The sequence below is a fragment of the Bubalus bubalis genome, chromosome 9 (assembly GCF_019923935.1).
Source record: "Bubalus bubalis isolate 160015118507 breed Murrah chromosome 9, NDDB_SH_1, whole genome shotgun sequence".
In the NCBI taxonomy this organism is placed as follows: Eukaryota; Metazoa; Chordata; class Mammalia; order Artiodactyla; family Bovidae; genus Bubalus; species Bubalus bubalis.
The window spans coordinates 50,041,207-50,062,909 of NC_059165.1; the positions used below are offsets into that span (position 1 = coordinate 50,041,207).

Here is a 21,703-nt window from a genome sequence, read left to right on the forward strand (position 1 = left end):
ATTGTGTTAACTTACACTGTTGTAAGATGGATCTCCAGAAATTTTTCATCTTGCAAAACTGAAACTTTGAACGCATTAAACAACAATGCCTTATATCCTCTTCTCCCAGCCCCTGGCCACCACCATTCTACTTTCCCTGTCTATGAGTTTAACTCCTTTAGATCCCTCATGTGAGTGGAATCACACAGTATGTGTCCTTTTGTGACTGGCTGATTTCACCCAGCATAATGTCCTCAAGGTCCATGTATGCTGTAGCATGGGACAGGATTGATTCCCATCCTTTTAAGACTAATATTCCATGGCATGCATACACATCTTGCTGATCTATTCTTCTTCAGTTGTTATCAACTCTTGGATATTGTGAATAACAATAACAGTGCTATGAACATGTATGTGCAAATATCTCTTCAAGATCTTGCTTTCAATTCTTCTGATTATATACCCAGAAGAGGAATGGCTGGGTCAAATGGTAATTTTATGTTTAATTTTATGAGGAACCCTCATACTATTTTCCATAGTGGTTGCACCTTTTATTGGCTCATTTGGGTTTCCATAACATTGGTTAGAAAAACCCAAATGAACTTTTTGGCCAACCCACTACATTCCAACCCATAGTGCACAGGGATTCCAGTCTCTCCACATCCTCACTTGTTACTTTTCCACAGCCATCATAAGGGATGTGAGATGTGTAATGATTCTTATGTAGAAACTATTTTCTCACTGAAGTTTTTAAGTCATTATTAAATTAGAATTTTAAAACCTTAATAACTCAGTTTGCAAGTAATAACAGGAGATACTTCAGAATTATTTCAAATCTGATGAAGTTTTGACACCTAAGTTGTGCATTTATATGCAACCTATTCTTACAGATCTCCCAGAGAGATGAAGCACTGCTTCTCTGGGTGAGTGGGACACAGGGCTGCAGCTGCAGAGGAACGGAGGGATGGAATAACATGGGGTTTGCAGCCAAGAGTGCAATGCAAGTGTGCCTTCAGCCACCATACCAGCTTTTGCCAGCCCCATACCCACTCTAGGATGGAAAACCAGAAGCTGACACATGGGCTGCAGATCTGGCTCTGCCACTAACTAGCTGCTCAGTTGACTTATCTGCGCCATCCAGAAAGGAAAGCAATAGAAACAGTAAGGCTGTATGCGTCATACACAAGTTGGAAAACTGAAGTAAGACAATGCATGAAAGTTGCCTCGCACTTTAGCAGAATATCAGTACACGTTTGCGGCAATTCCTGGGCTGCACAATTGTTACTGGTCCCCCCTTCTCCTGTACCTAATGGTAGGTTTGTCCTGGAAGTCTTCTTGGGCACCTTCATGTGGTGAGCCCTGAATTGGGACCTCTGCACACCCCTAACTCCCCTCTTCTGTGAGAGCCTGACTCACCTCTTGCTTCTCGTGAGCACCTGGCACTCCACAATCTCGCCAAACACTTCGAAGCGCCTCTTCAACTCTCGCGAGCTCATGTCACTGGAGAGATTTCGAACGTACACCACGCGGCCTTCGCCCTGCCCGAGGGGGACACAGAGGGACCTGTCATTCGGGTTGCTTCCTAGGGCGCCCTAGATTGCGGGCTCCCACAGAGTCCTCATCCCCAGTCCATGTCACCCGGCTGAGCAAGCAACACCAGCTGGGACTGGAGTCAGCGACAGGACGGTGACAGTCGCTATCCCAGAGGACCTGCCTTATGGGAGGAGGGGGCTGTTAAGCATCAGATGGGAGGTGGCCTGAAAGGAAGCAACTGCGTACTTGAAGGGAATGAGGAGACTGGGCGGAGACAGGAGAGGGAGTCACCACTACCAATGTAACTGCACGCTGGGTAGCTTCTGTATTTGTTTGGAGCCTGACTTCTTCGGGCACTGGGGGAGGTGCTGAGGATGCTAGAGGGCGAGCACTGGCGGCCAGGTCGCTACAGGTCAGAGGGGGTGGGGAGACAACGGTGGGACCGGGGCATAAGGATGTGGAGCCGCCGTTAGCTTTGGTTTTGCCAGGGTAAGCGCCGAAGAATCAATGCTTTTGAACTGCGGTGTTGGAGAAGACTCTTGAGAGTCCCATGGACTGCAAGGCGATCCAACCGGTCCATTCTGAAGGAGATCAGCCCTGGGATTTCTCTGCAAGGAATGATGCTGAAGCTGAAACTCCAGTACTTTGGCCACCTCATGCGAAGAGTTGACTCACTGGAAAAGACTCTGATGCTGGGAGGGATTGGGGGCAGGAGGAGAAGGGGACAACAGAGGATGAGATGGCTGGATGGCATCACCGACTCGATGGATGTGAGTCTGAGTGAACTCCGGGAGTCGGTGATGGACAGGGAGGCCTGGCGTGCTGCGATTCATGGGGTCTCAAAGAGTCGGACACAACTGAGCGACTGACCTGAACTGAACTGATGTAGACACCGGTCACCTTTAGGAGCCAGGCCCCTAGACCTGCCGGGCAGAGGGGGTGCATCATGGAAGCCTGGTTGGGACCTCCCCCAAGCCCCCACCATCATCTAGTGACTGGATCCAGTTAAAGGCATGGCCATCGGAAGAGTGCCTTTGATTTGCTGGAGAAACTTCAGCTGCACTCCTGGTGGGCAAGACCACCAGGGTCTGGTCTAGACAGGGTTTCTCTGGAACAGGGTTAAGGCCAGCGATTCTCCAGCCATGCACCTCAGAGGGCGGCGGTCCAGAGAGAGCACTGCTGTGGTCACAGGCCTAGGTATGTCCCCCAGGGTGGCCCAGTTCAGCTCCGTGTAAGAATGCAACCACCCCCTGCCCACCCCCTCTCTCCTCCCACCACCCGCCTCCTCCAGGACCTTGAACTCACAAGGCTCTTTCCAGCCTCTGCCCCCCGTCCTCCTGAACCTTTGCTTGGATGGCTTCTTCCATCCCTTGGGGCCTGGCTCTTTGAAGATGCCCCTCCCAGACGACCATGTAAATAAACCCTCCCCACAAGTCAAAACATGATTTGTTTCAGACATCTTAGTCGTGGCGTGATTAATTTCACAGTGCACCTCCCAATCTGTAATTACAGTGTTTATTGCTTTGCTTATGAGTCTGTCGTCTCTCTCTCCCTTCTGGCCCAACCATAGGAGTGGAGACCTTGTTTGTCTCATTCACTGCTGCCATCCAGCACCGAGAACAGGGCCAGGCATGCCACAACTACTGAGCGGTCACACAAGGATCCCAGGAAGTTGCTCCATGTGGTTTTAAGTACCTGCTTGCAGATAGCTGTGAGCACACCTCTGGGGTATGCACACCTCGAGCATGCCCTGCCCTGAAGTACCACGTTGTTGGGTGTGGGGGGTAGAGGGGGGTGCATGGGGGCGGGGTGTGGGGGAGGTGGGGTGGGGGTGTATGGAAATCCAGTGAGAGTCTGTCTGTGCTTCTGTCTTACTTTCCCTTCCTTCCTTTCTAATGATATAAGGGCAGTAACTCCAGCTTCCTAATGACTTTTCCCCGCGTGGTGCTCTGCAACCAGTCCACCAGGCACAGCCTGGGCCTCTGGACTAACTCTGGGAGAGGACTAGAGAGTCGGGCAGGGAGGAAGAGACAGGCTCTCTTGGTCCTTTAGCCCAGATCACACCAGGGGACCCTATATACGGATGAGTAAACTGAGGCTCAAGGAAGTTGCTCAAGGTCACACAGAAGTGGAAGCAGGGCTGGCTCTGCTCCCTCATCAGTGCTCACCCCCTGGGCCCTGTCGAGCCTCTGATACTGAGCCCTAAATCCTCACCAATGGCACACCACCCCACCCCACTCCCAAACCAGTCCCTTGGCTGCATTTTGCATGTGCTACCTTTGATGCCCTTTAATGACCCTTATGCTTTTGTAAATGAGAGAAATACAACTATCTCCTGTAGGCCAGATGACCTCAAAGCACCTCGGGTCTCTGAAGCCCCCACACTTCCTGACGCCCCTGCTTGTCCCCATTCACTCCGGGCTCTGGGGCCCCAAGTCACTTACAATGGCCTTTTCCCGCCGCTTCCTGGCATGCCGGACGCTTGGCGTTCCGTCTGAACACGACCCTCTGCTCTCACATCTGTCAGTGAACAAGCAAAGCAGACTCACTCACTCTTAGCAGGGACCACAGTGGGGCGGGAGGAGGACTTGCTCCAGGAGGCGAGCGATGCTTCTTCAGCTTTGTTAGGACTCGTTCATCAGTGAAGGTAGGACTGGGAGAGGGAGCCCAGCTCTCCACCTCACCGGTGAGCACCCAGGGCCGCATGTGGGTCTGAACATGTGACTGACACACGCCTTCTACACTGCTAACCATAATCCCTGTGAACCTTTCTATGCTGCTGAGGGTGGAAAGACCCTTTCGCTTCATTATGGTATTTGACCTGATAAAAAAATCCTCTGAGGTCTCATGCTTCCCCATTTTTCAGATGAAAATCTTAAGGCTCAGGTTCAAGATGAAAATTTCCCCAAAGTTAAGAAGTGGGGAAGCCAGAGCCAGTGGGAGGTCTGCTGATTCTAGACCCATGGCTCCCCCTCCACTTTTGCTGTCTGGCCAGGCAGCAACCTCGGCTATCACAGCCCCCACACCCCAGGCAGCCAGTGGGCTACTCAGCTGGAGAAACTTCTGGATGCCGCACGCCTGCGCCCTCCCAGGCACCTGTCTGCACAATGCCCTCTCTTCCCAGTGGCCAGGCTGATGGAGGGGAAGGAGCTCAGCATGTAAGGGGGGGTTGAGTGCCGACTCTGCCACACACCGTGTGCATCCTTGGGAACACAGCAGAGAATGAGAGCAGGGGCTCCAGAGTCAGCTAGTATTCCAATGCTGATTCTATTACCTCTCTGCTGGTGACCCGGGACCGGCTACTTAAGCCAGTTCTTCATCTGTAAACTAAGGAGAATCAATTGTATTTGCCTCCTCAGCCATTTGGGAGGATCAAATCAGAACATACCTGTACATGCTTAGCCCTGGAATGGCTTGGTACTTGCTGGCTATATTTTTCTATTGAACCTCTTTGAGCCTCAGTTTCCTCATCTATAAAATGGGGTTGAAAAGCACTTTAGATTCCCTCAAGTGCCTCTGTGAAGCTCAAAGAGGGTAACAGAAAGGGATGTGACTTTCAAACTTTAAAGTGCTATATAATAAAAGTATCATTATCCACTTGCAGCAGCATTGGAAGTCTTCCCCCATGAAGAGCTGAGAGTGACTTGAAGGTGCTATAGGGCTTGTTAAACCAGCTCAAAGCCTTCCTGTTGATCGATGTTTGGTAGCAGAAGCAAAAGTAGAGAAATGCTGGTCTGGAGAAGGCTGATGACTAGTTTATCCAACTGACCAGCCATCAAGCTCTGCCAGGCAGCTGAGTAGGAACCAAGTTAACCAATTAACTTTCTCCAGCGAAAGCCAGCCTGAACTTAGCTCAAAAGTGAGAAAGAGGAAAAGGAGAAACCGTGGTGATTGAGAGAGGCCCCTGACTCTTGTGCCAAGCCCATGGGTAAAGGGCCTGAACAGGCCAGGAAGGGAAGGAAGCCAAGAAGCTCCAGCTCTAGCCTTGGGGGATGTGCTTCAACAGAAGAACCTTAGTAGCTTCTGAACAGACGCTGCAGAAGAAACCAGCTAACATGAACACAGGCAGACTAGCTCAAAGTGACCCGCTGGGGAAAGGAGAACAGAGCTGAAAGGGGGGCTCAGAGAAGTCTGACAGAAGATGGCTCTTACTAACTGTTCTGGCTTATTTACACAGACAGGCTTTTAGAGAAATTGCTCAAAATGAGTTTATTTTAAATAACAGATAGTCCAGGGTTTCAGCACATTAGTGTCTGGGGGTGGGGGGCGGGGTCCAGAAGTCCCCTAAAATCCAATGCCCAATTAGTTGTCTGCATACATTTTAATGGGGAAAGGAAGCTTTGTTTTCATCAGATTTTCAATTAAGAGCCACCAGTAGAGATAAGAAAATATAAAGAGGAATTTTTCTAAAGTTATCTTTCTACTACCTGAATTCTGTTTCTCAGAGTATAGCGCTCTAGCAATGTCATCATTACGCCGGAACTTGTTAGAAATGAAATTCTCCACCCCTACCCCCGACCTATAAAACCTCAGGAGGCGGGGCCCAGCCACCAGCTTGGTAAGGAGGCCTCCCCAGGACCCTGCTTGCTGCACTGCTCTGAACCCAGGAGCGCCATCCGGTGGTCACTCAGGTGCATCTCGAGCAGAGGGTTTGGGACCTGCACCCACGCTCCTAAGGCCTCCCCTCCAAAGAGCCAGATCCTGCTGTCATTAGGGAAGAGAAGAAACCTGTCTTCACCAAAAGATGCCAGACTTCCATTCTTTCTGCCCAGCTGTCCACAGAATTCTGGAACAGCTCCTTCTACATTCCGGTTCAGTGGGCAAAGACGGTATAAGCAAACGCTCATGACACGTCATCTCAGTGCGAAGGAAAAGAGCTCTCCCACCCGGTGGCTGACTGCCGGAAGATTGCACAACTCTGCGGCACCGAGAAATGGGAATAAACCTTATCACTGTTTTAAAGCCAGGGTTTGGGTGTTTTTTTAGAACACAAGTTAGAATTATGCTAATCTGTGTTTTACAAGTAAATGTCACATAGGTATTACACTGTATAGACGTGTTGACCCTTGAACAACACAGGTTTGAACTCTGAGGGTCCACCAACACTGGGGTTTTTTTCAGTAGTAAATACCACACTGTCAGAAGTTGCTGAATCTGCAGATACAGAGTTACCTTGGATGAGGAGAGCCGACTATAAGTTATACACAATTTTTGACTGTGTTGAGGATTGGTGTCCCTAACCCTCACCTTATTCAAAGGTCAACTGTATATGTTTACACAAAAACCTACCCATTTTACAAATATAAAAGCAGAAACAGATGAATAAGGTCACAAAAGGCCAGAAAGTGCGTTTTCTTCCTCCCCTGAGGCAAGGCGATCTGGACCACTCCTCACTGGACCACACGGCAGGCTTCGCTTGGCTTCAGGACTTGCCCATAACTCCCTAGGAGTCCACCTCCAGGGCCTCTGACCAGGACACAGGCCGCACAGGAAGCTGTGGCCCTGGTCTCAGGGCTCCTCTCTCCCCTGACACCTCAGAACTGGGGGTGCTCAGCTGCCCACCATCCATCCTGAGGCCACCCACCCATCCATACCTGAAGGTCCTCCGTGTGGCTGGTGACCGGGAGCGGCAGGATGAGGAGCCAGAGCTGGAGCGGCTGCGGGGACAGAGCCGCAGACTGGCCTTGCTGGGTGGGCTCTGGTAGGGGCAGTGGTCAGAGCGAGGGGGGCTGACCCCCGAGTCCTCTTCTTCATCGTCATCCTCCTCCTCATCCTCCTCCTCCAGGAGGAAGGTGCTCTCGCCACTGCTGCTGCTGCTGTCTTCAAAGACAGTGTCATACTCGGGGCTCTTGCATGAGGCCAGGTCTTCATCCTCCAAGGCTGTCTCTAGAAGCCCAAAGTGCTTAGTGAGGCTGGCACGGATCTCGTGGTCTCTCAGCAGCGTGCTGTCTTTGGTGGGGGCACCAACATTACAGCTTCTGTCTTCTTCCCTGCCAGCGGCCTGGGCCTCAGCCCGTGGGGCCCCTGGCTGGGGCCAGTCCTTCAGGTGGGCCCCAGACGGTTCCCAGGACCTCAGCACCTTCCTCTGCAGGGCGCCGTCTGGCTTCAGCACCTGGCAGTAGTCATGGTCGCCGAAGGAACAGGAGAAGGGGCGCTTCTGACCAGCCTGGGAGGCTGGCTGGGCTGGGGTATGCCGCAGGTGGGACAGGAGCTCGCTCCGCTCTGGGTGCTTCTTTGGCAGCTTGTGGGCAGCCTTGGCGGTGGCCCCGAGCTGGGGACCCTCTGGGGCGGGAGCTCTATCTTTGCCTGGGCTGTGCTTGATGTCTGGCTTGAAGGGGTCTTCCTCTGTGGGCTTGTATGGAGGCGTGGTGGGCGGAGTGAGTCCTACCCAAGCAAGAGGAAAAATGTGAGACAGATCATTTCTCCAAGGAGCACTGAAACCCTCCTTTGGGAGGGCAGAGAAACAGCATGCGTGTCACCACTCCCCAGACCCAGTGGAAGGCAGGCATCGCTAATCGGTCACTGCGCTGCTGACTGAGCCTGGGCGGAGCCTGGAGCTCCATCTCACACAGTCTGTCAACAGTTTTTCGGAGCTGGCATGTGAAGAAATCCATTTGCCATCCCTTCTGTAGCCTCGCAGAAACCTCCAGGTTATCTGAGATCTCTCTTCCTGCTCCACATTCCATCATTCCACAAGCCCTCCCAAATGGTCATCCCAAATACCTCTGAAGTCTCCCAGGGTACAGAGGTGGCAGGTACCACAGGCCAAAACCTCCCATCTGGATTTGACCACCACAGTGACCTTAGGGGTCCTGCAACTGACCTTAGCCTTCACCCTCACCCAGGTACCAGAGGGAACTTGCCAAAATGCCAGCGATCTCTCCCTTTCTGGGGCTCCTGGAGCCTTGAGGATCTGCATGAACCCCTTCAGCCCGACATTCCTCTCAGCCTTTGATGTTTGCTCTTGCCTGGCCCCCAGTTCTGCCCCACAGCACCACCATGTGGCCGGTCTCCTCCAATGCACCTGTACCTCCGCTTTTCTGTGCCTTTGTGCTCATGCCAATTCTGCTCCCAAGAATACCCTTCTGTCTTGTTTTTGTCTCCTCCACTTCTATCACCCTGCAAACGCAGCTAAAATGCCTGCTGCTCTGGGTACCCTTGCATCTTCTCAGGACTTATCCTGCCCCTCCCCATACTGTCCCTTCCTCTATGTTCCCAGAGCTCTTGCAAGGTCTTTGGAACAAGCCCGTATGAAACAATACGTGTTATGGTGTGAGTCTGGTTCCCACATAGGACTGCAGGCTGCTTCAGGGGAAGATACATGTCTCAGACGTCTCTCTCTTTTTTTTTTACATCAGGTCATGTGCCAACTGTCGGTAGCCAAACAGCTGAGCCTGGGTCCTGACTCTCCTTATAACTCTCTCAATGGGAATCTCAAGATCCAGCGTAGCCTGTGCAGTGGTGGCAAGGAGGGCTTGTTGGGGTACCCCCTTACTCCCTGAGGTGCTTCCTCCCCAAGGGCACCTCCCTACTGAGCTCCTAGCTTACCTGCCGTGCCACAGAGCTCTACCGCCAAGGTCTGCTCGAAGCTCTTCTTGCCAAAAGGAGGGTCACCGGTGGGGCTGGAGGACGGCAAGGAAAGACGCCAGTCAGCAGCAGTTTCCACCTCCCCGAGCATGCCAGGAGGGCAAGGGCACACCGTGACAGATCCTGCTTTTGCAGCCCACGAAAGTGAGGCCTGGGGAGAATTTGCAGGAGAATCCCCATCCTGGCTGTTAGAGGAATTCAAAGCTATACAGCTTTTAGGAGACACAGGAGAAATCTGAGGGCAGTGGAGACAGGACAATCATTGTCAACCTCCTTATTTACCATGGAACTGCTGAGGCCCAGAGAGCAGACACTTGCCCAAAGCCACAGCACTGTCAGCTTTTCCCCATGAAATTCTCCATCTCCTAGGCCTGCAGAGATCAGCTTCTAAAACCAAACTGCCTACCAAGGAAACCCAGCTCCTGAGAACCCCACATGGTAATGAGGGCAGGGGTGTGGGGGGACAGGATCAGGCTCAGGGGTCAATGAGCCACCCTACACCCAACCAGATAAGGTCTCACGGAATAATAAGTCAACAATTCCCAGAAATCTACCTTTGTGACAAGGCCAGCATGAGGCACCTGGGAGAGTCTGAAAAGAAGACAAAAGAGAAAAATAAGATTCTTCAACATGGCATTGCTAGAGAGGATGTTTCCCTCTGAACTGCATTGGTACCAAGCACAGCTTCTTTCAGGCACATGACCCAAAAGCCTCTGCCATTTTTAGGGACAAGCAGGAACAGCTCAAAACCTTCATTCCCCCAGACTCAGCAGACATTTACAGCTGGCGGGGCTACTGCTTTGGCAGCGTTGATGGGTACTAGGGCACCCCCTTATGGCCAATCAGTATAGCGCGTATGGTGAAGCATTCCTGCTTCCAAGGCCAGCATCTGTGGGCTCAGCCCCAAAGAGATGCAGGACTAACTAGCTGACTAACCATCAAACGCCTCTGTGCCTTTGTTCCATGTCTTAAAACAGGAATTACAACAGCACCCACCACATAGGTTTCCTATGCGGATCAATGGGGATAATCTGTATTAAATCATAGACCAAGCCTGGCAGAGCAAGTGTAAAATAGATGACTGATGTATTATTATCGCCACTCTTGTTACCATTTAAAATTCAACCTCATCATGGAGCTGAATTTAGAGACTCACACTGTCCATCACATTGTTACCCAGGAAGTCTTCTTTAGAGGACTTATCACAATTTGTAATTACTTTCCTTTCTTGCTCACTTTATGATTGCCCGTCTCCCCCACTGATACACAAGCCCCAAGAACGCGGGCATCTTGCTCCTTGTTCATTAAGGACGCCTGGCCCATGCATGATGAGAAACTCAGAGATGCTCAGGTAACTCCTGGAGGTCTGCCCAGCTAAGCCCATTATACAGGAAGGAAAGTTGAGAGCCAGAGACGGAGAGGGGTTTGCCCAACCTGGGGCTCCTGGCTCCAGTGCAGTGGGGTCAGCCACACCTCAGCCCCGCCCCCTCTCTCGGACCACCGACTCCGACTACCTCTGGACGAGAGCCGCGGGCAACTGGGGTCCTCATCTGTGTCCCCACACCCGCTCTCACAGGGGCTCTCCAGAGCCGGGATCTGGGGTCCCCGCAGAAGTGGCTGGTCTTGGCCACTGTCCTCATCCGTGGGGCTGCCAGGCTCCCCCTCCACATCATAGGCTTCGGGGGCCAAGCGCGAGGGCAGAGGCCCCTGGGGCTCTGCAGGGACCATGGGCTCATCGGTGAATGTCAGCCAGGGGCCGAGCTCGGGGTTCAGTCTCCTGGAACGCCGCACTGGGCACACGGAGCTCTCCGGCTTCCTCCCCAGCTTGGTCCACGGCAGGCCGCGCCCTGGCCTTTTCCGGCCCCATTCCTCCTCGTCCTCTTCCTCTTTTTCTTCTTCTTCCTCCTCCTCTTCTTCCTCCTCTTCCTCCTCCGGCTGCAGCCTGGCCGACCGGCTGACGTGCCCTTTCACCTGCAGCTGCAGCGGGCGCAGGCTGGGTCTGGGCCCTGAACTCTTGGGTGAAGGTGAGACCCTCACCTCCTCCACGGGGCCCGGGTGGCCTGCGGAGGCCTGGCTGTCCTTGGGCCGGGGCCGGGGCGTGAGGGAGGCGTAGACAGGTGTGGCCAGGCGGTAGGGTTTGCTGACATCGCAGAGGACATCTTGAGCCAGAAGTTCCCTCAGGATGGAGAACTCGGTCCAGGCGGCTTTGGAAGGGTGGTGGGACCGAGGCCGGGGTCTGACCTGCTTGGCGGGGCTGCTGCTGGGCTGGGGAGGTGGCTCTGGCGCCTGTGCGGGCAGCTTCCTCTGTGGGAGGCAGTAGGTGTGCATGTAGCGGATGAGTTGCACCACGGCCTGCATGTCCTCCTGGGAAACCTGGGCGCTGGGGTCTGTCCTGCCCAGCGCCGGTGAGTCCCTGGGGGAGGCTGGAGCCAGCTGGGGGCTTGGGCAGTCCTCGCCCGCCTCCTCATCCTCCTTGGTGGGGAGCCGGGGACTCAAGGATGGTGGTGGCTGCAGGCCTCTATCCGGGGAGAGGGCTTTAGCCCGGGGGCAGGATGGTGCCGAGGTGAGGTGCTTGTGTAGCTCCGTGCAGCTCCGGCTCTGAGAGTGCGGCATGGGGGCCTTCCTGTCTTGGGGGCCGTCCATCTGGAGAGGGAAAGAGGCCACAGTGAGGAGGGAGACCCGCACGGCTTCTCTCCGCTGCCCACAACTGCACCACTGGCCAGGCCCAGCCTGTCTCTCCAGGATGATCATGCTGGGTTTCATTGCTCCATCCCCGGCTTCCAGCACAGAACCCGGCACTTGGCAGCACTCAGGGGATGAGGATGAAGGAACGGCCAGCCTCCTAACAGGGACCCCAGCTATGGATCCCGCCCTTTCCAGGTTAACCGCCAAAGCCCTGTTCTGACTACCCTGCTCCCCTGCGCGGAGCCCTCGGTGAGAGCGCCAAGAAGTACATTAGTGGCTGCTTGGGGCTGGGCGTGGGAACAGGGACTGACTGTAAATAGAGACACTGGGATCTTCCTGGGAGGATGGAAATGTTCTAAAACTGGATTATGGTCATGGCTGCACAACTCTGTAAGTTTATTAAAAATCACTGAATCATACTTTTAAAACAGGTGCCTTTTATGGTATGTAAATGGCACCTTCATAAACCTCTTTAAAAGAAAAAAAAAAAAAATTCAGTAGCTTTCCAGTGCCCGTGTAGTAAAGGGGAAGCCCCTGGCCAGGGGTGCTCTGCAACGTGGCCGCAGCCAACTGCCCTCTCCAGATTTCTCTGCCTTCACTCATCTACACAGGGGCTCCACCCCCAGAGCAACCGTCTCTCTGCTGAGGCCAGGCCGGCTATCCTGCTGTCTCTCATGCCCCCTCCCCCCACAATGCTTCTGAACCTCCCAGAGGGCAGGCCGCCTCACAGAGGGGCTTAGCTGCCGCCTCTTTGACAAAAGGGAACGTGAGGGATGGCCCTCTCTTTTGGGAGGCCAGCCAGGGCAAGTAGTGAGGGAGCACAGAGAGAGGGTCCCCTCCTCCCCCACCTTCAGGGAGACTAGGAGGGGACAGGCTCCTACACTGAGCCATGATCTGAGAAAGATGCCCTCCTGAGTCTGCCTGGAGGGGTGGGACTGTCTGCAGCAGTCCGTGGCAACAGTGTCTGGGAACAAGAGGAAGGGCTGAGTGCAGGCTCTGAGTAACAGGAACACTGGGAAGTCACCTTGGAAACCCCTCCTTGGAGGTCTCAGAAGATGGAGCCCAAGGAGGGAAAAGGATTTGCTTCCTTCCTGGGTGTTCACAATGGCGCTTTCAGCTCTCTGATGCGCCCCACCCGCAGGATAAATTCAAACTCCTCCTTGTGGTCTCCATGGTACCAACAAAGATATTATGCTGGGTTCTGTCACCTCATTAGAATAAGCTTCCTGAGGGCAGGCCACAGCCTCCTTGTCCCAGCTGTAACTCAACATCTAAGACTGCCTGGAACACTGAGGTTGAGTTGGCTTTTTTTTTTTTTTTTAATATTTATTTATTTGGCTGTGCTGGGTTTTAGTTGAGGCATGTGGGATCTAGTTCCTTGACCAGATTGAATCTGGGCCCCCTGCATTGGGAGCGTGGACTCTTAGCCATTGGACCACCAGAGAAGTCCCTACAGTTGACTCTTGAACCAGACAGAGGTTCCACACAGTGGAAAATTCACACGTGACTGATATAGTCAGTCCTCAGTACCCACAGTTCCTCTGCATCTATGGATTCAATGAACTCAGATCCTGCAGTACTGTAATATTTACTACTGACAAAAATCCACGTAGAAGTGGCCCTGTGCAGTTCAGACCCATGTAGTTCAAGGTCAACTGTACATGAAAAAGTCCAGGGCTTTATCTAGAACCCCGGACCAGCCTAGGTTTCAAGTAGTGTCCAGCACATCAGCAACAAGGGTTGTGTGAGGAGCAAAGAGTGAACTGTGAATGTATTGAACTTGATGGCCTCTAACAAGAGTGGAAGGGTGCACCCCCTGCCCAGAGACCCTCCTGGAGGAGTCCTGGGTGGGTTTGGGGGCATGTGTAGACATACCTTGACACAAGGCCGCTGATTTCTGGACCTGAGGCCTGCCTGGCGCCATGCGGTCCCTTCCTTCTGGCTATCGGAGGTTGAGGTTGGGTAGGACGTGGCAAGAAGGAGTTTCTGCAGCTGAGGGAGGAGCAGATGGGAGAAGCTAGGGCTGAGCTACAGCCAGAGACACAGGGAAGCACATCTTAGGGAGAAGCCTGGCCCGGAGCCAGCCCCCCAGGACTGACCACACTCTGACCCCATCATCGTGGGAGCGTGGAAGACCACAGGGAGGGCACTCAATGGCCTAGAATACACTAAGTACAGAAAGCAGGTTGTGTAGCAATGCCAAACAGACACAAGTATCCCAGTAAAATGTAAAGTCCTTTTCAGAGTGAATAACCCAAGAGAAATATCTATGATCTTCAGAAACCCAGACAGATCTTGGGGGATGTCTACCCATGCTACCACTGAAATATGATGCACACACTTGATTGGGACCCTCTACACACACTTGTAGTACACACATGCACACACACACACGGTCTGGATGGTGAGGTCCCGCAATGTTTCTCTGGTGTAGGATTTTTAGCTGATTTTCCTCTGTTCTTTTTGTTTAATCATATTGTTTAGAAAATTGATTCTTTACCTTAACAAGTAATACTTGGAAATGGTAAAAAATACACATACCACAAATACTGACGGGTAGACAACGGGAAGCTAGTCTCCCTCCTGTCCAAGGTCCCAGAGGCAACTGCTATTAACCACCTTCTTGTGACCCTTTCCTGAGGTGGGACTCAGAAATATATACATACACAATACAAGAATGCATATATGTACACATCACCTCCAACCAAGCCAGCTGTTTTTACACGAGTGGAAGCATCCTAAGCTGATGCTTGTCTGGCTTTTCTAATTTTTCTATAAAAGTTGATAAGCTTTTCACACTTCTACACCCAGAGGAAAGGTGCTCAGTGTATTCCAGCCAACAAAGCAGGGAGCTGAGCGCACCTAGGGGTTTCGCCGGTGATCCTACCACAGCCAAAGCTGAGAACAAGTCAGGAAGCATGAGCGGTTTTTGTTTTAGCACTGAGTGTTTCCTCAGGAGACATGACCCCCCAGTGGGATTGCCAAGGGCCCGGGAACCACAGAAAAGGCCACTCCCACTGCCCTAGGAGCTAGAGGAGCCACACGACCCTACCAAGACCCCAAACCAGCATGAACATGTCTGTGATTCTCTGACGTGGACAGGAAAAGATGGTCATACCAGAGCAAGGGACCTGGTTCTAACCCAGTTCAACCCAACTCACTGTGAGACCTTGGGTGAGTCCTTTTCTCTTCCTGGCCTTGCTTTCTCCAAGGTTGTGAGTGTGCATGGATGTGCGTGTGCATGTGTGTGTGTAAAACAGGAGCAGGCAGACTAAATAATTGGGTCTTTTTTGATTCAGGGGTCCCTGTAAGAATACGAGAGAAGCTGCTAGCCTCAGAAAACACACACGTATGCAGAAGTCCATGGGTTCTGCAGGTGGACTCTCTGGGACCCATGACTCCAGGTTAAGAATTTGTATAAATTCTCAGGGCCTTTGTAGAACTATGTTGGAATGTGGGGAGTCTAGATGGCAAGTCTCCTGTGTGCCTAGCATAGTGCCTGAAACAGAAGTACAGCAAGGCATGAGAGGGAACAACTAACTGGTGACCAGCAGGGGTCGCTCTCTACCTCTCTACTCAGGTGTGGTCCCTCTGCAGAGTCCTATACAGAATTCCTCTTGTTACTAATACTATTACTACTGGGCTTCCCAGGTGGTGCAGTAGGAAGGAATCCACCTGGCATGCAGAAGACGCAAGAGATGTAGGTTTGATCCGTGGGTCGGGATGATCCCCTGGAGAAGGAAATGGCAACTCACTCCAGTATTCCTGCCTGGAAAATTCCGTGGACAGAGGTGCCTGGTGGGCTATATAGTCCATGGGGTCAAAAAGAGTCGGACGTGACTGAGCGACTGAGCACACAGGTGCTCACACACACAAAGTATTACTACTACTAATACTGGGCTTCCCTGGTGGCTCAGCTGGTAAAGAATCCGCCTTAAGTGCAGGAGACCTGGGTTCGATCCCTGAATTGGGAAGGTCTCCTGGAGAAGGGAACGGTTACCCACTCCAGTGTTCTGACCTAGAAAATTCCATGGACTGTATAGTCCACAGGGTAGAAAAGAGTCGGGCATGACCAAGTGTCTTTCACTTTCACTTTTCACTTTTCCACTACTAATACTACTACTAACACCATGGCTGACGGCCGTGACTATCACTTAGATAGCATTTATTGAGCCATTTCTTTGTACCAAGCACTGTTCCAAGTGCTTTACATGTAAGTATTATCTGCTGTACTCCTCCCAACCGCCTTTGAGATAAGCAGTACTATTAACCCCACCTTACAGACCAGGAAGCTGAGTCAGAGAGAAGCACAAGAGCATTCACTGATGGGACTGAGATTCAAACCCAAGAGGTCTGATTCTAATCAGAAAGGATGCTCGACCCTCATCAGCAGGAGCATAACATGGGACTGAACACACTCTAGAGTCTGGCACGCATAGGTGCTTATTAAATGTTCCACACTGCTTTGGGGAACATGAAGTCAGCAGGAGAGAGGGAAAGCAGTCCTAGACTAGGAATCAGAAGACCTGGGTTCTAGCCCTTGCTGGCACGTCAACTTGTGTGATCCTGGGAGAGGCCCTCACCTCCCTGGGCCTCAGTTTCCCCAGAGGTGCACTTTATGATCACCAAGGGTCTGTCCAGCTCTAACTCTCCATGACCGAAGATCCCTGCCACCTCCAACAGGCCCTAACTTTCCAGCTAAGTCTCACCAGCCCTAGGAGTGCCAGTGATGAGGTAAGGAGTCGCAGACAGATGAGCTGGACTTCACAAGCCAGTACATCTGGGGTTCTGGCACCTTTAGCCTGCGACAAGAGCAACTGCTTTTGGCAACTTCTAAAATCCCTTTGGAATCTGAAAAGGCTGAGACCTTCTCCCCAGAAACCTGCAATGCCATGTGTACATTTCCACATTCCACATGGATTCAGGTAGCATTTAACTTTTGCTGGTCAGAGTATGAACCGGTCCAACCTCTTTGGAGGTCAGGCTGGAAGTACTTGACTAAACTGAAAAACCACATACATTAAGACCCAGGAATTTCTTTTCTAGGAATGGATCCACTTCCTCCTGGTGAAGGACACAGTCTAAAGCAATGGGACAATAAAGGAGTTGAAACAATGCACATATCCTCCAACCAGAGGATTAAAGAAGTTACGGTACCTTCTTAAGAGGGAACACTATGCAGCTGACAAAAAGGATAAAACAGAGCTACCTCTGTTCATCTTAAAGTTTCCATGCCACACAATTCACCAAGAAAAGCAAGGTTTAGGCTGTGTGTAATGGAGGCTCCTTTTTCTCGTTAAAAAAAAAAGTAGAAGAGGAAAGTCACACAACAGATCAGTAACCACGGTTACATCTGGGGAAAGAAAAAGCCATTATGAGATGGATAAGGAGGTTTTGCTTTTAACTCTCCATACTTCCTGCTTGCATTTTTCACTGTGTGTTTATGTGTGAAAAAGTGAAAGTGAAAGTCAGCCGTTCAGTCATGTCCAACTCTTTGCAACCCCATGGGCTGTAGCCCGCCAGGCTCCTCTGTCTATGGGGATTCTCCAGGCAAGAATACTGGAGTGGGTTGCCATTCCCTTCCCTTCTCCAGGGGATCGTCTCGACCTAGGGATGAAACCCAGGCCTCCCATATTATAGGCAGATTCTTTACCGTCTGAACCACCAAGGGTCTGTGGAAAATATTTGCATTTAATTTCAAGGTTTAACACACACTTAGGGTAAATCCATGAAATCCCAAAGGGCCTACAGAGTCGCAGGTTAAGCCCAGGGGGGCTGCCCACCACCAGTCCAGGCTGTCTGCCCTGAACCCTTGCCGGTGATGCACAGAGATCCCTGCAGGACCTAGAGCTGGTTTCCCTGCACCCACCACCCCTACAACCACACACCACATCTCAGGCCACCACCATCACTTCAGTTGGAAACAGATTCTCACCAGCGAGAGCTCATCCACCTCAGGGGCCGAGGCAGGGGGCCCCTCCAGAGAGGGGCTGGGGGGTGCAGAGGAGGGGACGGGTGATGCAGAAGCACAGGAGGGTGTGTCTCCATCATCCAGGGCTGGCAAGGCAGCCAGACTCACAACATCCTCAGGCATGTCATCCAGGGTTTTGGTGAGCGCTGCCAGGAGGGCCTCATTCTCATTGTCGATTATCTGCAGTGAGCAGAGAGGCAGAGAGGGGGCACGGTTAGCCAAGGCCTTGGGCTCAGCGACTTTGGATAGAAATCTGCTCTGTACCTGCAGCTGCACCACCACCGCCATCATCCTCCAGCCAAACGTGCTCAGATCTTCCCAGTTTCTTAGGAAAGCAGATGCCAAAGAAATGTGCTATGGACTCTAAGAATCAGAGATTTTCGAGCAGGTAGCAGGTGGTAACAGAAAGGGCCTTGGCTTAGGCTCACATGCTAATCAGGGGGCACCCATCCCTTCCTCCAAGGACAGTCACTTCATACCACAGCCTCCTGTGTCCAGACTCCTGGACAGAGTACTGAGGCTGGTCTATGCCACTGGCAGCCTCAGGTCAGCCTCTCTGACCCTGGGGTCCAGACAGCTGGTGGAAAGACTGGAAGCTTCAAGGTTCGACCGTGACAGTGACGAGCAGAGCAACAGGACAACAGCTGCCATGCCCCTGTGGGTTCCCAGGGCCCGCAGCCTCATTCACTCATGGATGGGCAGGGCGGTTAGTGTGGTGGCTAGGAGCTTGGGATCTGGAGCTGGGGTGGATCCCAGATCTCACATTTACCAACTGTAACAACAGGACCTACTTCATAAGGCTATTGTCAAGGACTGAGTAAATATATGTAAGATGCTTGGAACCCAGGGCCTGGCACATAACAAGCACTGCTTGCTACCACTCCCACCGCCACTGTGACTCCTGCCGTAAGCACGATGATGCGACAGTGAAGGTGAGGACGGCAGTGGCGGGGGGAGGGCGATGATGATGGCTGTGGCGGGGGGCAGTGCCTCCCCTCCCCTCCCCGCTCTTCCTTCTCCTAACACATATGTACTACTACTCTGTGCTTGGCGATGACTGGAGACTGGTGGTACAGACTGGCAGCTCATGGAGCTTACCCTCCAGTGGAGAAAAGAGTTAAACAAGGAAACAAAACTAGATCATTTCAGAGAGTGAGAAAGCCTGGGAAAAAAAATAAAAGGAAGCTGTGATGCAGAATAAGAATGCGGTAAAGATTTATAGGCTATTTACAGCAGTCAAAGAAGGCTGCTCTGAGCAGCTAATACTGAAACTTAGGCTTGAAAGATGAGAAGGTACCAGCCAGGCAAAGAGCTGAGGAAAGACGATTCCAGGCAGAGTGAGAACCTAGTGCCAAGACCAGGGACAAAGAGTTTGGCTGATGAAAGAAATAGAAAGGCTTTGTAAATACTGCCTCAGGCAAACGCCACAATAACCCCTGTGGGGGTGGGGTTGTTGTTGTTCAGTCACTCAGTCATTTCCAACTCTTTGTGACCCCATGGACTGCAGCACACCAGGCTTCCCTGTCCTTCACCATCTCCCACAGCTTGCTCAAACTCATGTCCATCGAGTCGGTGATGCCATCCAATCATCTCATCCTCTGTCGATTCCTTCTCCTCCTGCCCTCAATCTTTCCCAGCATCACGGTCTTTTCTAAGGAGTTGACTCTTCGCATCACGTGGCCAAAGTATTGGAGCTTCAGCTTCAGCATACGTCTTTCCAGTGAATATTTAGTATTGATTTCCTTTAGGATGGACTGGTTTGATCTCTTTGCAGTCCAATAGACTCTCAAGAATCTTCTCCAACACCACAGTTCAAAAGCATCAAGTCTTTGGTGCTCAGCCTTCTTTATGATCCAATTCACACATCCATACATGACTACTGGAAAAACCACAGCTTTGACTATGGAACTTTGTCAGCAAAAAGTCCACTATCATATTAGATGGTGACTGCAGCCATGAAATTAAAAGATGCCTGCTCCTTGGAAGAAAAGCTATGAAAAACCTAGATAGCGTAAAAAGGGGGGTGGGGTACTATTCTAATTGCCATTTTGCATTTGAGGAAACTGAGCCTCATGGAGGTTGACCAACATGTCCTGGGTACATTTACTTCATTCACACAGCAAATCTGGGGTAGAGGCAGGGCTGACACAGAGCACAGAACACACAGATGAACTGACAGGCTTCCTTCCCTGATGTCTCAGATCTCTGACACGAGGGTCAGCATGCACTCTCCCAGTTCACCAGCCCTGCACAGAGATCACCCTGCTTCCAGGTGAGGCACTGAGCGTCCCACTCAGTAAAGCCCAGCTACTGGGCTTGTTCTGGCAGGAGGCCTGTCTGTCACATGATGTCTTAACCAGCGCTCTTTCCCATCCCAGGTCAGGCTGTTTATCCTTTCTTCAGGAAGTTCATCTGAAATACACATCCCGTGACGGCCTTTTGGCTGCACTAAATCTGTTTCAGGCCTTGCAGCCAGAGCAGCAGCTGAGTAATTCGAAGGGGGACATGGGGAGAAGAGAACAAATGTGGTTGTGACTTTGCAAGACAGCTAAGAATAAAAGAAAGGTCAAAGGAAGGTTTCAGGTTAGCCTGACCAGGGCCCCCAGGATGGAGGTCCAAGGGCAGGTCCAGGAATTCTGGTTCAGGAACGCAACAGGGCTCAAGGGGCAGCCCCAATCCCCATCCACAGGCCGCACCCCCAAACCTGTGTTTCCAGAGCAATCTGTCCAGCCTGATGGGGAGTTAAGATCTTGGACATGGGGCTCAAGGACCACTCTTGGGGTTGACTGGGGGGCACTCTACCACTGACAGGGTGACCTCGGGCAAGTCATTTCCCATTTCTAAGCCTTGAAGCTTTGGGGGAAGACCGGGTCCCCAGTCAGTTTCCCTCCAAAGGTTACTAGGGAGGCCAGTCTGGAGGCAGCCACACAAGGGCTCTGTGAATTGTTCCTTGGCCTAGCTCAGTGCCTGGGGCGTGGGAGGCTCCAGGCAGATTTGATGAATGGAAGAATGAGTGAACCAAAAATGAACTCTGACCACTGGGGAGATTAGCGTCTCAAAGAACCCATTCCAGAGGGAAGTGATTCACAAGTCATTCAGTGTCATCAGCGCTGGAAGGGAGGAGGGGTCAGGCTTTCACAGCCAGAGGAAAAAGGCCCAGAGATATTCTGAATTATCACAAGTATCAGAGCTGGAAGGGCCCGTGGGGGTCACACAGTGACCAGGGAAGTCAAACATGCAGCTTGTGGGTCCCATCCCTCATGCCCCCACCCAGTGTTCCTTCCATGCCCTTTCTTAACACAACCCTCCAGGCAACACTGTGGATCATCTGGGTTGGAACTCACAGGGAAGCCTATTTTCCATTCTTTTTTGGGGTGGGGGGAATGAAGGTCCAGGAGAGACTTGTCAAGATCACACAGCAAGTTGGGAGGCGGGTAGGGAGGATGGTCAAGGACTTACTAGGTACTCGGCATGGTGCTGAAATGAATACCAGATGGTAGAGGCCGCCAAGGAGCCCCAGCAGGTTAGGCAAAAACAAAATGACTAACAGAAGGCCTTCCCACTCTGTCCTCAGCCCTCCCTTAGCAGCTCCAGCTCGGAACAGCCAGGTGGGGTCGGGGGTCCTGACCCCAGCTGGGAAGAGAGTCCGGCCCTGCCCTCGGCATGGTCCCATCAGCACCCCAGGATAATACATCACAGGGAGCAGGCCGCCCCTCTCCTCTTCCCAGGCCCATTAGCTCAGCTCTCCCAGCTCTGCTTAGAAACGGAGTGCAAATTAATGGAGAGTTAATCAGCTGAGGAAGGGATATTAATAGGCTCGGCCCCACCCCCAATCTTCCTGAGCGCTCTGAGGCTGGAGAAAAAGGAACCTTCAAGAAACCAGAGGGAGAACGTTCACTCTGAGCACCTAGAGGGGCCTGAGGGAAAGACAACAGAACAGAGTTCAGG

At 52.1% G+C, this 21,703-nt stretch overlaps 1 protein-coding gene across 6 annotated transcripts in view; it reads right to left on the reverse strand.

Moving 5' to 3' along the window:
* The window catches only part of PPARGC1B (PPARG coactivator 1 beta), a 121,082-nt gene that overhangs the window by 10,853 nt on the left and 88,526 nt on the right, over positions 1–21,703 (reverse strand). For 2 of the 6 annotated variants that reach the window (XM_025292428.3, XM_025292429.3), the window contains 8 exons: positions 17,720–17,935; positions 13,660–13,776; positions 10,614–11,742; positions 9,654–9,690; positions 9,061–9,134; positions 7,107–7,896; positions 3,957–4,032; positions 1,396–1,517 (listed from right to left, as the gene is read on the reverse strand). In XM_025292428.3, coding sequence (XP_025148213.3) covers positions 1,396–1,517; positions 3,957–4,032; positions 7,107–7,896; positions 9,061–9,134; positions 9,654–9,690; positions 10,614–11,742; positions 13,660–13,776; positions 17,720–17,935 — 2,561 coding nt within the window. The remainder of the gene's footprint in view (positions 1–1,395; positions 1,518–3,956; positions 4,033–7,106; positions 7,897–9,060; positions 9,135–9,653; positions 9,691–10,613; positions 11,743–13,659; positions 13,777–17,719; positions 17,936–21,703) is intronic. The other 4 variants (XM_025292430.3, XM_025292431.3, XR_003111343.3 and 1 more) reach the window with 3 other exon arrangements.